Source organism: Clytia hemisphaerica, unplaced genomic scaffold, assembly GCF_902728285.1.
Source record: "Clytia hemisphaerica strain Z4C2 unplaced genomic scaffold, Clytia hemisphaerica genome assembly, whole genome shotgun sequence".
NCBI lineage: Eukaryota > Metazoa > Cnidaria > Hydrozoa > Leptothecata > Clytiidae > Clytia > Clytia hemisphaerica.
Window position 1 is genome coordinate 360,907 of NW_027103803.1, and position 14,344 is coordinate 375,250.

General features: G+C 37.5%; 2 protein-coding genes across 5 annotated transcripts in view; both read left to right on the forward strand.

Moving 5' to 3' along the window:
- The first annotated feature begins 491 nt into the window (after positions 1 to 491).
- LOC136806350 (uncharacterized) lies at positions 492 to 2,419 on the forward strand. The gene is made up of 2 exons (XM_067062916.1): positions 492 to 2,192; positions 2,234 to 2,419. The coding sequence occupies exon 1, from the start codon at positions 494 to 496 to the stop codon at positions 1,436 to 1,438; it is 945 nt and encodes a 314-aa protein (XP_066919017.1). The 5' UTR covers positions 492 to 493; the 3' UTR covers positions 1,439 to 2,192; positions 2,234 to 2,419.
- Positions 2,420 to 4,669: 2,250 nt separating this feature from the next.
- LOC136806345 (ATP-dependent Clp protease proteolytic subunit-like) overlaps positions 4,670 to 14,344 on the forward strand; it is a 284,569-nt gene continuing 274,894 nt past the window's right edge. For all 4 annotated transcript variants that reach the window (XM_067062910.1, XM_067062908.1, XM_067062911.1 and 1 more), the window contains exon 1: positions 4,670 to 4,706. The gene's annotated coding sequence lies outside the window, so the exon portion shown is untranslated. The remainder of the gene's footprint in view (positions 4,707 to 14,344) is intronic.

Sequence of the window (14,344 nt, forward strand, 5' to 3'; positions counted from 1 at the left end):
TAAAGGTATCCCCCCTATTTTTAAATTTTTTTGATCCCGCACCATTTACAGGGGTCCGAGCCCCCAGCATAAAATTTGTACTCCCAGTATTGGGGAAGAATTTTGATGAATGAAATATATTATTCAGTGTGAATTCGTACCAATAGTCAATGAACTTGAAAACACTAGCAAATAAACAGTAAACTAATAATTTTTTAACCAAAAAGTTACTATCCCCCCCATTTTTATTTGATCCCCCCCTATAAGCTCAAACCCCCCATTTTAACTGGAAAATTGCCCATCCCCCCCTATAAAGCCTTCCTTGAAAACTCGAATCCCCCCCCTTAAAAAAGGGGGGGTTCATACTATGAGAGAATTCATGTACTTGAATATTTTTCATGCTCTTCTTGGCCACAAGCACAAGCTTTATATTTTAGGAAAATAGGAAATTATAAATAATCAAAAATTAAGGATTAGTAATAGAATCAATAGAAAAAGAATAAGATTATAAAAAATGGACACAGTAAAATTTGGAAGAACAAAAATCAAAGTTGGGGATTGTGTATCAGTTTCCAACAATTATTTTGGCAATGGATATTTGCAATCAATAACGGATGCAGGGCTTGATCATCAACGTATCTATGGACGTGTGGCAAGTATTTGTGAAGGAAACAGGAATTTTGCTGTAAAGTGGGATTTTGATCAAGAGATAACTTACTCTATGTCCCTTGAAAAGGTCCAATACGAACAGTTTGATACACCTTTACAAGCCAAGCCAAAAACTGTTATTACTGCTGAAGACTTTGAGGGCTTGGCTGGTGATCAAGAACAATGTAGTGCTAGTAAAGCAGCAGAGACACATGCCCTCCTCTATGAGGATTTTGCTGGAGCCATGGATGAAAAGACAGCTGATAAAGAAAATCTGGATGCTACTACATACACCCTTTTTGTTGATTCTGGGAAAACAAGAAAAAACTGCTTGCTTGGGAGACTTATTTCCTCTGCTGATGATAGCCTAGTTCATGGTAAAAAGCTAACTGAGAAACGCTCTAAGTTCTTCATAACTAAAGTACTTGATAACACTTGGAAAGGCTTTGATGCTGATTTCCATACTGCTGGAGCTTTTGTTGCTTGGGATAAAGATAAATATTTCTCAGAAAGTATTAAACCAACTAATGAAGCAAAGACTTCTAATGAGACCAAATCCAGCAACAAAGGAAAACATAAAGCAGTAAAAAGAACAACAAAACCTGTAGTCAAAGAACATGATGGATCTGATAAAGAGAATGGCTCAGAAAGCATTCCTAAAAAGAAGGCTAAACCAAGAAAAGTAAGGAAAGTACCTGTCAAAGTAACTGTGGGAAAAAAGGCAGCAGAAAAACTTACAGAAAGAAATAAAAAGGTCTATGAAGCAGATAACGAATTCGATTATGAAGAGGAAGTTGAAGAGCAGGAATAAGAGACTCCTGTTGACCAGGTTGAGGTGAAGAAAGAGGAGGAGAAAAAGCTGTGGAAAACAGCAGGTTGGAAGATTAATCCAAGGACAGTCTCACTTCCAAGAGCACAACTGCTAGACCCAGCATCTGCAATTTGGAATCAGGACTCCTTTCTAGAGTACTTTTTGACTTTCTTCCCAGTTGACTATACTAGGAATGTAATGCTTCCAGCAACAAATAAAGTTGCTAAAGAAAATGGCTGGGAGAAGCCATTCAGTTTTGAGGAATTTGTTCACTTCCTTGGCCTGCTCTATATGATGGAAGTAGTGCATCTTCCTGAAAGAAGAATGTACTGGCGAAAAGAAGCTGATTGTCTATTCCCTGCTTTGAACTTTGGGAAGATAATGGATCTCCATCGATTTGAGGAATTTGTAAATGTATGGCAGCTATCTGATTCAGATGACATTGATAAGCAAGTATTAGAATTCATTGATGCTGTTAACACCCATCTCAAGGGAGCAATGAAAGCAGGGGATGTATTGTGCATGGATGAGTCTATGATTAAGGCTTACCACAGAGGGCTTAATGGAAAGATGAAGATTATAAGAAAACCTCGACCGATTGGCAATGAATTAAAAACCGTCAGCGATGCCTCCACTAATATTGTGCTTCATATGGAACTCCATGAACCAAAGGAAGACATGGCAGACAAGGAATATGTCAAAGAGTTAGGAGCAACAGCAGCCTGCAATCTCCGCATTACAAATTATTGGAAAGGTAATATTATTGAGTATAATTCAATAAAAATCACTTTTTAGGTTCTGGCAGGATTGTTGTAGGAGATTCATGGTTTGGATCAGTCAAAACTTGTGTTGAATTGTGGAATGTCAATGGCCTGTATTCCAACCTATTGGTCAAAACAGCACACAAACGATACCCCCGCCTTCTTCTGCGTGAAACCAAAATCACAAGAGGGGAATGGATTTCAAAAGCAGCCGAGATTGATGGAGTTGGTGTGATGGCTACACGCTTTCTTGATCTGCAAGAAAAGCTATTTATATCTTCCTGCTCCACAACATTGAGTGGCCCCCCAAGGGTCACAAAGTATCATGGCAATGTTCCTCGACCAATGGTTGCTTACGACTACTTGTCATCAAGCGCTAGTATAGATGTACACAATCATTTTAGGACTGGCTCAACTGGATTAGAGGATGCTTGGCAGACTAAAAATGCCAACATGAGACAGGTTGCAGGTGTTATTGGCTTCCTGCTTACCAATGCCTTTCTGGCTTATAAACATTTCCAAAAATCAGCAATAAAGCATTCACAGTTTAAAATAAATCTTGCCAATGCCATGACAAAGTTCAAAGAGACTGAACAAAGGGCACGTCGCTTATCTTTAGATATGGTTGAGGTTGAGCCCAAAGTTCAGCGAGTGCATGTGCTTAGGCTGCTTGAAAAGCCAGTAAGTAAGGATGGCAAGAAAAACAGCAGATTTCAAAAAAACTGCTTCTATTGTCAACACAACCCAATGCAAATGCCAATTGAGAGTAAGACGAGTTATCACTGTGATGGTTGTGCTGGACTTAATGGGCAGAAAGTCTATCCTTTGTGTAACCCAAGTACTGGGAGAAATTGTTATGAGCTTCACATTTCTCACGGCTTACCTGTGAAGCGTCGATTTTCACGCAAATAACTTTATTTTAGATATTATCCAAAACATTGAAATTTTAGACTCTTTTGCCTAGGCATTGCTGTATTTTTACCATATATTTTACCTTAGTTCATTTACATTATTTACATTGACATTATTGTAGGAACCATTTTACCATAGGAAACTAGTTCATTTATTTGTTTAAGCCTATTGCGGACAACAAAATCCAAATTATGAAAAATACCTACCGGTAGGGGTTTTTCTATCATGAACTCTCTTAGCCCTTAAGGAATGATCTGAAGGAATGGAAAAGTCTTAAAACTCAATAAAATTGTTAAATACTTCAGAGGGTATGTAAATAAATCTTAAAATATGACAGTTCAAAGTATTTCTTAGTGCGAGTGAAAATCCCCTACCGGTAGGGGTTTTTCACAAATAGAGCCTTTTCGGTTTTTGTTCCAGATATTTCAGATTTACATGAAGTTTCAATGTATCATTCGACTCCTACATATTGTAGCAATTCATGGTATAATGCTTTTTAGCTGTGTGGGAATATTCTAGTCATACTGAATTTAGCTAGCAACAGGTTTTGATTTTTTGGCTGTCCGACAGGGCAAAATTAGGAAAAATATTTTTTTAGGAGAACAGGCATGTATTTTTACCCTGCTTTTGGTGATCCAATATATATCAGACACTTTTCAACCAAAATTACTGTTCTAACTTACCACAACTTCTTTTCCATAATAAATTATTACTTGTTGCTTTTTTGACAAATTTTGGTATTTTTGAATAAAACTGATGGGGGACCACCAGAGTTTTTTTAGACCCTGCAATTTCTCATTGAAAATAATTGTTATTTTCCATTCTGCAGGGGTATAAGCTTAGAGAATGTAGCAAAAGTTATATTTCAGACACAAGAAATAAGGGTGTGGAAGTCTTTAAATGAGGCATGGTGAAAACACCCTACTGGTAGGTATTAATACCTACCGGTAGGGGGTTGTACGAATTATCATTAATGCTGATCTCAGAGTTTTAGTCAGCTGGCTTAATGCCAACAAAATTTCTTTGAATGCTAGCAAAACTGAGTTTGTTATTTTTCGTTCCTCTTGGAGACAGATGGACTGTATTCCAAGAATTAAGCTTTGCGGGAAAATTCTATCACCAAGTAAGAGTGTGAAGTATTTGGGTGTTCACCTTGACAATCATCTAAACTGGAAGGTTCATACTTCTTTTGTTGCTGCTACATTGAGAAGGGCAAATGGGGCAATATCCAAACTTCGTCACTATGTTCCAATTCACATCCTTCTAAACATTTATCATGCAATTTTTGCTTCTCATGTTCGCTATGCTAGTCAACTCTGGGGACTGTGTGACAATACTGTCACACATAGAATTCTTACTCTTCAAAACACTGCACTAAGACTCATGACCTTTAGTGAACCAAGAACTTCTGCCACTCCCCTGTTTGCTGAACTTAAATTACTCAAAATCTTTGATCAGGTGAAAGTAATGAATATCTTATTTATTCAAAAATACCTCCAGGGTAATCTTCCATCTGATGTCCTATCAACACTTAATTTTGATGAATAATTTTGACAGATAAAAAAAATTCACTCCATTAAGAATTAGTGAATAAGGCAAAACCTGGGAAACCGGTGGAGCCATCTTTTTCAGTGTAACTAAAAAGAAAATTTACAAAAACAAACAAGACAATACAAACAACAAGAAGCATTTGGTTTGAAACTGACAAGGACACAAGGACACAAGTGGACACAAGTGGGCAAACCAAGGAACGTGTGTGTAGATACCCTTGAGGTTTCGGCAAATAACCAAGGACCGGCTGTATGTGCGATTGGATCCACGTGCAGCTGAGCAGGTACCTCATATTCTATTCTATCTTCTCTGACTCGATTCATGATGAACCTGTTTAAAATTTTATTCTTGGTTTTCATCTGGCAACCCACCAGAGAAGAGGTTTCATTAAACCAAGGGAATTCTCTACTCTGCTGCAAAATCCTGTCTAAGAATGAAATCTCCTTGTTCTCCTTTGCCCTTTCTCATCAGGAACACCGAAACTATCCATACAATCCATACAAAATGAGCACAAGTGCAACACTTCAACCAGGGGGGGGGTCGGTAGTAAAATCTCAGACATAATGACGTTTACTACGGTGGTGGTGTAACGAAAAATCAAAAAATTTTTTTACTACCCAGGGTAGTTAAATACTAAAATGGGTGGTATCTATGTGTTAAATGTTGAAAAATTTTTACTACCTGGGTAGTTAAAGCTGGTAAAATTAGCAAATTTTAGCTATTTTTGTAATTCTTTTAATTTTTTGGATGACTTTTCTGAAAGAATCTGAAAATTTTTATAATTTGAAAAAATTTTCTGTTGGAAAGTTGTTTGCTGCAAACAAAAAAATTTCGAAATTTTTTGTCAAAATAAAAAAGACTTTAATGCTAAGGGCAAAACATTAATTTTTGCACTAAGTGAAAAATGTGTCACAGAAATAATCATTTTTTAGCTTTTTTTGTAAAATCAGTCCAAAAAGCAACCAAAAAATAGGTGGTCTCCATGACAAATTGTCCCAAAAACTTTTACTACCAGGGTAGTAAAATACCTCTTCCAAGAGTCTGGGTGGTGGTACGTAAAAATTTGTAAAAATCCTTTTACTACTCATATATGTCTGAGATTTTACTACCGACCCCCCCCTGCTTCAACAACTACTATTGATAATCAGTGGATCGGTCGAATTAAACCCTGGACCAGCTTCGAAAGTGAAATATCCATGTGGCGAATGTCGAAAAGCTGTCACTACAGGTGCTTCCATCGCTTGTGACCTTTGTAATCAATGGTTTCACCGCAAATGTTCGTCAATGAGCGACCAAATTTACAATTGTCATGTTAACGAGGAGAGTTTGGAGTGGCTTTGTCCAGGTTGTGCACTGGCAGATATTTCGAACAGTCTCTTTGACACCTCAATCTCTTCTTGCAGTTCCGCTTCAAGTATTGAAAACAATCTTCCAAAGAAAAAAGTCAGTAAGCTTCGAATTGTTATCTGTAACTTTCAAAGTATTTACAACAAAAATGAAGAACTTTCAAATTATCTCATTACAAATGATATAGACATTTTGATTGGGACTGAAACACACCTATCTTGTAACATTCTTAACTCTGAGCTTATCCCAAAAACAGGCTATCAAATTGTTCATCGGTGTGACCGTAATGATGGGTACGGAGGCGTTATCATCATCGCAAAGGAATCTTTGATCACTGAACCCATAAAGGCTTCTAACAGTCATCAAATAATCGCTGTAAAAGTGGAGACATTCCAGAAGCCCATAATCATCTCATCTTGCTATCGATCACCAAACAGCTCAATTCAGGAAAACAATGACCTTGTCCAATCAATAAACAACCTGTCCAAAAAATTCAAATCAAACCCTCAGTTTATCGGAGGAGATTTCAATCTACCAGATGTTGATTGGGAGTCATACACAATTACTGGATCTCAATACCCTCGAGCACTGAATGAGCAATATCTTGAGGCATTTGACATAAACAGTCTTTCCCAAGCTGTCAATTTTCCAACCAGACAAAAATCTATCTTAGACCTACTCATTACCAACAGACCGTCCTTCATCGAAAGCTGCAGACCAACACCAGGTTTTGGAGATCACCAGACAGCTGTTCTTGCTGACGTTTATTGCCACCCTAAAAGACAGCGACCTGTACAACGAAAAATCTACCTCTGGAACCGTGCTAACTTCGACCAGATGAAGCAAGATGTAAGACAAGCGTCAGACCAATTCTTGGAAAACGAAACAACCGATACACCGATCAATAACTTGTGGTTAAAATTCAAAAATATCATTACCACTGCTCAAGAAAGCAATGTACCGTGCAAAAATTCAACTAAACGATACAACCAACGGTGGTTTAACCAATCATGTAGACGTGCTGTTCGAAAAAAGCAAAGATTATATAATAGATACAAACGCACAAAGCAATCAGCTGACTGGAACAAATACATAAAAGCTGCAAAGAAAGCAAGATTGACTTGTAAACAAACTTGTGATAAATTTATCAACGACAATTTTTTATCAGAACACAAATCAAATCCGAAAAAGTTCTACAGTTACATCAAATCGAAAAAGCAGGATAATATCGGAATCACTTCTTTGCTCTCAAATGGAAATACTTTTACTGATGACACTCAAATTGCAAAAATCCTCAATAATCAATTTCTGAGTGTTTTTTCAGAAGATGACGGCCGAACACCAGATATAAAAGGAAATACCTGTCCACCCATCAGTGAATTAGAAATAACACAAAATGGTGTTCAAAAATTACTTTCAGAGCTCAACCCCAGCAAAGCTAATGGACCAGATCAAATTTCCACCAGAATTTTGAAGGAGTGTGCTGATATAATAAGTAAACCCCTTACTCTCATCTTTCAAGCTTCGCTGAAGCAATCAAAAATTCCAGATGACTGGCGCAAAGCAACCATTACTCCGCTATATAAAGGCAACAACAAAAGCAGATCAAACCCTGAAAGCTACCGCCCTGTGAGCCTAACATCTGTACTATGTAAAACACTCGAACACATAATTCACAGTCACATAATCAACCATTTAGAGCAGCAAAACATCCTCACTGACCGACAACATGGATTTAGAAAGAAACGATCCTGTGAGACACAATTAGTAAAAACTGTTAATGATCTAGTCAAGATATTGAATGAAAAAGGGCAAACTGATGCTATACTTTTGGACTTCAGTAAAGCCTTCGACAAAGTTTGTCACCGCAAGTTACTTTTAAAGCTAAGCTTCTATGGAATCAAAACAACTTGTTGACTTGGATAGAGGATTTTCTCAGTAACCGAACCCAAAAAGTACTCGTTAGAGGCGTAGAATCACCAGAGGGAAAAGTAACATCCGGAGTCCCACAAGGATCGGTACTGGGACCCCTGCTGTTTTTAGTATATATAAATGACATATCATTAGCAGTCACATCCTCAGAGATAAGTCTTTTTGCTGATGACGCTCTACTTTACAAATCCATCAAATCAATCAAAGATGCCAGAGATCTGCAAAATGACATGAACCACCTTACCCAATGGGAAAAGGACTGGTCCATGGAGTTTAATGCTGACAAATGTAAAGTCCTGCGATTTACAAATAAACACAAAAAAACTGAAGAAACATATTCAATCCATGGCTACAATCTCGAATTGGTAAAATCAGCTAAATATCTAGGAGTGATCTTGGATAGCAAATTAACATTCAACAAACATATCACAACAACGTCTGCAAAGGCTCATAACTGTCGACATTTTTTGCAACGAAATCTTCGAATGTGTGACAAGGAAGTTAAACTCCAATGCTACAAAACCTTTGTACGACCCATAATCGAATATGCATCAATAGTATGGGACCCAGTAGGAAATCTAAAACTCAATCGACACATAGAGTCTGTACAACGAAAATCAGCTAGATGGATTTCTAATCAATGGCAACGAGAAGCCTCTCCAACTAGTATGATTAAGAACCTTGACCTGCAAACATTGGAGCAGAGGCGTACAGTCAAGCGCTTAACATCTCTCTACCAGTTTCACCATGGAATCAAGTTCATGCCTCCTAATACCATTAAACCTCAGAGATGCAATGATCTTCGATTTCAGCCAATCCAAGGTGCAATTCAACGGTATACCTACTCCTTCTACCCATACACAATCAAAGAATGGAATATGCTTTCAGCTGGTCTGGTTAATGCTGAGTCGTTAGATATATTTAATGATAAATTAGTGGCCTTCCTCAAATAGATTATTTTCTTAAGTTTGCTTCAAATCTCAGTGTTAATTAATCTTGTCTTGTCTTATCAAGTTTTCAAAATTCTTTCAGTGATGCGTGAGGTCATAACTTCTTCTGTAGTTTTTCTCCTCAATTCAACCTTGCAATCTAATTTATTTCAATTTATCTTATGTTTTATATATTAGTTAATAAAATGTTTTTACTCAGAATTGTTTTTATCCTTCACATATTTTTATCGTTCACATTTTTAGCCTTTTAGTTTGTTTTCAATGTTATTTTATTACCATTTTATTTTACATTCAGGAAATTGTACGTATGTACCCTCTGAATTATTGAATAGAAATAGAAATAGAAATCACAGTTCTGCATATTTAAATTACTGCTTGGTATTACGTAAATGAAACCCTACTACTTGAGCAGCAGAATCACTGATAGACAAAAGAAGATTTATTTCCTTTCTAATCTCCAGACGATCTCAATCGAACGGAATCGACGAACGAACCAGTCGAACCAAATGGAACGCAATCGACCAATTGAAATTCAATTGTCGAACGCAATTGAATCTCAATCGAATATTACCGCAATTTTCAGATTCGATTGATATTCGATTGCATTCGATTCGATTGATGTTCGATTGCGTTCGATTGCGTTCGATCGTTGATTCATTGCATTAACCCCCGGATTGTTCATTGCATAATTTCTACGGGAAATCGAAAGTAATTTAATTCGGCTTGTGATGTTTGAGAGCTTGGATGTTGGGAAGTAGACGATGCTATCGTCCGTATAATGTATTATTATGATATAACATAGTTTGTATATTATCTAAAACGTAATATGTTTCACGGCGGATAGAGTCTGTGTTCAAGACAACAGCTACCCCCGAAAAAAATTCCCGTCTTCACGTTTGTTTCTCTTAGATGAAACTCGTCTTAGACTCATCATCATCCTTCGACCGTTAGGTCGGAAATACCGAGTATCTCTCTCTCCACAGCTCACGGTCTGACATAACTGTTTTCAATTCTTCTAACTCGAGCCCTGTTTCCCGCCTCAAATTGTCGAGGAAAGTTCGCTTCCTTGAGCGTCTAGGACCAGTAGGGCACCACAATAAGATATCTGAAATGATTTCAGATTTTGCTCTGAAACAATGGCCGGAGAAAGTTAACCTCCTGGAAAAAAGAACAGAAGAGATTCTAGGAAGACCTTGGTAGATTTGGGCGAGGTTGGGATGATCTCTCCAATCAAGATTTTGAACCCTTTTTAGGAGATTGGTATAACACCCATCAAGACTTTTCTCCATAGATTTTGTCATGGTCCAGGTTTCAGAACCATAAAGAAGAATGGGCTCCACAAGACACTTGAAAATTTTCAGCTTGAGGTTATTGTCAAGATCACATTGCCAGATTTTGTTGAGCTTGTTACAAGCTTTCCACGCAAGTGCTTTCCTGGTTTTAAAGTCGCTATCAGAACTGTTGATAAGAGAGCCTAAGTAGTTGAAATCGATTACTTTTTTAATGTCAACACCTTTCAAAGAAAATAAAGGGAGAAAGTTTTCAGAGGAGCAAAGATATTCTGTTTTTTTCTCGTTACAGTAAAGACCGACCTGACTTGCTGCAGTTTCTAAAGAATGGAGTAGAATTTCGAGATTTTGAATACTTTCTGCAACAAGTGCGAGGTCATCAGCAAAATCCAGATCAGTCACAAACAAGCCAGGATCGCGTGTGCCCTGGGGCGTTTTAATTTGAATTCCCTTTTTGTTAAAAGTATCAACAGAAATTCTTAAAACATAATCCAAAACAACTATAAAAAGAAAAGGAGCAAGAGTGTCTCCTTGAAGAACTCCTGCTTGAATATTAAAAATATCTGTATCCCCATCAGGTGATACAACCTTTGCTTTGGAAGAAGTATACAATGCTTGAATAGCATTTATAATTTTCTCAGGGATACCATAGAGACCTAGAATTTGAAACATTTTTTCTCGACTGATCGAGTCGAAGGCCTTTTTGAAATCAACAAAACATATAAAAGCATCTTTATTGAGTTTCCTCATTTCTTCCAGAATTCGTCTGATAGATAAAATTTGAGAGAGTGTGCTCCTGCCCTTCCGGAAACCGTTTTGGTTTCTCCTAAGGAGGGGGTCAAGAATAGGAACAATACGGTTAAATAAAAGTTTGTTATAAATTTTTGCGGCAATTGGCATCAAGGTGATACCTCTGTAGTTTGAGGCTAAGGTCAGATCACCTTTTTTGGGAACTGGAATGATACCCCCTGTTAACCATGCAGAAGGTGGCACAAAATCGTTAAATGTATGGTTACAAAACTCTAGAAGGAGGTCAAGAAAAATAGGGTCTTTCCATAAAACTGTGGGTATATTGTCTAGACCGGAAGATTTATTGATAGAAAAAGATTTTAAAGCTATTTTAAGTTCATCTTTAGTAAAAGACTCTGTTGAAATGTGTAAGAGATCAAAAACTTGGTTCAGAGGAAGTTGGTCAGGTCCGAGAAGTGGGGGATTTCCAAGCAGTGACTTAAAATGAGCAAGCCAATTCTCTTTTCTTTTCTCTGGAGATCCTCCTTTGAGCTGGATCGATGGATGATCCTTGCGCCCTGACAGTTCATTGATTGTCTTCCAAGCAGCTGAGTGTTGATTGGAAAAATGAAGATGTGAAATAGAGTCAATTTTACCTTGAATAAAAGATGCTTCAGCTGTTAAATAAGCTTCATCTAAATATTTTTGGGCGTCAGCAAGGCGTTTTGAGGTTCTTCTGGTTGCGCGAGATAGGTGCCTTGCTTTGACTTTATCGTATTCATTGCGTGCTGCGATGACAAGATCATTTTCAGACAGATGTGTTCTTTTGGTTTTAACTTTTTTGGGCAAAAGAGAGAGACAGACATGTTCATTTGCGTCTACCAAAGTTTGGTATTTCTCTTCAATATTGTGATCGGGACGAGAGAGGAGGTCAAATCTATTTTTCACTTCAACCGCATAAATAGAGCGAAGATTAGAACTTGTATAAACTTGTTGCCAATCAATAGATTTCAGAGGGTTGGGTTTGCACTTTTTAGAAGATCTCAAACTTAGACAAATGTGTGCAGAAACGACTCTGTGGTCTGAGCCAACAGAAGAAAAAGAAAAATATGATTGAGCATTTCTGACACTGTTTTTCCATTTATTTCGGACAAGGACATAGTCTATTTGGGATTTAGTTCCAGAGGGATGTTGGAAAGTCCAGAGCTTATTAGTATTTTTCATAAAAAGTGTATTTGTAGCAACAAGCTGATGTTGTAACATAAAATCAAAGAGTTTATTACCATTTCTATTTGTCGATTTATGGTATGAAAATTTTACATTATCATTCCCTAACTGGGCATTAAAGTCGCCAGCTAATATAAGAAAGTTATGCGCAGGAATAGAAAGGATAGTTTGAGAAAGAATGGAATAGAAACTATCGACATCAACCTGTTCAGAGACATTAGTTGGACTGTAACAAGCTACAAAGGTTGTTTTAGGGTTGCTATTAAATTCGGCAACAATAATTCGATTTGAAATTTTACGGAGAGATAAAAGATTTTCTGCTGCTCTAGAAGAGAGTAGCATACCAATACCCCCGATTGTTGTTCCCTGGGAATTTTTCCATGCTGAGGCGGTTACAAGCTTGTTTTTACCAAGATTTGAGTGGAGGAACTCAATGTCTTTGTGTAGAAATCTATGCTCTTGAATACTGAGCACATCAATTTGGAATTTGGAAAAACACGAAAGAAGCTCTTGTTTTCTACTAACAAGAGATAGAGAGCGCACGTTGAAAGTGCTAAAAATGGCTGGATGTTTGCAAACTAGTAGTCTTTGTGTTTTAGGTTTTGTTACAGACTCAATCCTATCACCGTCAACTCTCTCTGGTGAGTTTGGAGAAGACGGTTCATTGGTTTCGCGGGAAACAAGGTTTAAGTTTGAAACTGAGAAAGCAGGGGCTTTAACCCTGGTGCTGTTTAAAGAGTTATTCATGGTATTTCTTTCGATAGCTAAATGTTTCTAATGCTCCGCGCCACTGGATACATCATAGGGAGAATGACAGTAAATACTGTCTAAAGAGGTCAACCACCCCATGAGGCAAAAATAAAACACTGCAAGAAGCCAACCTATGCAGAGTGTGCAGTACCCAACTAACTTGGGCAAAATCCCTTTAGCCTGGAGGCCAAACGGACAGATAGGAGAACCATACTAACGGTTTCTTGTTAAATGCTTCTACCACTATTCACTTTACCTGCAACAAAGTGAGATTTAATGGTTTTCTCCAGGTTTTACAGTAATCCTTCTGTTTTGTGGAACGAAATTTAATGTTAAAACTTGATAAAATACAGTATTTGTGTGATAAAAAGTGAATTCGCAGTTATATGGTTAAAAAATAAGTTTGTATGTACAGGTTGAAAAATACGGTTACTATTCACAGTCAAAAGTCTTAGTCAAATTAGGAGCGTACTGACAATTTTCAACACCAAAGTGATTAACATTGCCTCTATGATTCTTTATAAATAATTGTTAGATAAATATACTACTGTGGACGATTTTCAACACTGAAGTGATTAACATCGCTGTAAGATGATCAATGATGGTATTTGAAATACAAGCGTATGATGGTAAATAACTATTCAATAAATGTCATAAAAATACAGCGATTTTCAACACTAAAGTGATTAACATCGTCTTGGATGAAAAAAATATATACTTGTTTTATCTAAGAATTAATATAGCAGAAAGAAGAAAGGCAAGTGTTGACGTAAACCTGATGGAAAAAAAGGGCACACTATTAATCTGACTGAACTTTTGAAGATTGGCTCTGCAGGGCAAGGGCGCCAGACTTCCAGAAGGAAGTCATCCTTGGGGAAGACTTAAGCAGTCAACCCGCATACCCTATAGTCTTAGACTATAGCATAGTCTAGTTGGGAAGCTGCAAGAATAAAGCCAGACGATCTCAATCGAACGGAATCGACAGTCGAACCAGTCGAACAACAATCGAACCAATTGAATATTACCCAGAATTTTGACGTTCGATTGAGATTCGATCGCGTTCGACAATCGAATTTCAATCGGTCGATTGCGTTCGATTTGGTTCGACTGGTTCGATCGTCGATTCCGTTCGATTGAGATCGTCTGGTAATCTCTAATCAAAGAAAATAGTTTCAATCAGTGATTCTCTGACCTTCCCAGCAGTTTGCAGAGTATGGCAGTATGGCAGAAATCATGGAGATCTCGGGGGCAGAGTGTGTATCAGTTTCAAGGACAGGGGTAAATTTTTGATAATTTTCTGGTCTCACTCAAGGGCAAAATCACTGAAAATTGGCCAATTGTGTTACTTTTTCTGTTTTTTAGCAGCCTTTCAGGGGGTCCTAGGTCACTTGCTCGACAGTACACTTGTGCGACAGCTCAGTTGTTCAACATTTAACAAAATTGTCGAGGACAGGGGCA

Bases quoted from the DNA above. Each gene is read 5' to 3' on its own strand.
- LOC136806350 (XM_067062916.1), top strand. From the start codon at position 494: ATGGACACAGTAAAATTTGGAAGAACAAAAATCAAAGTTGGGGATTGT.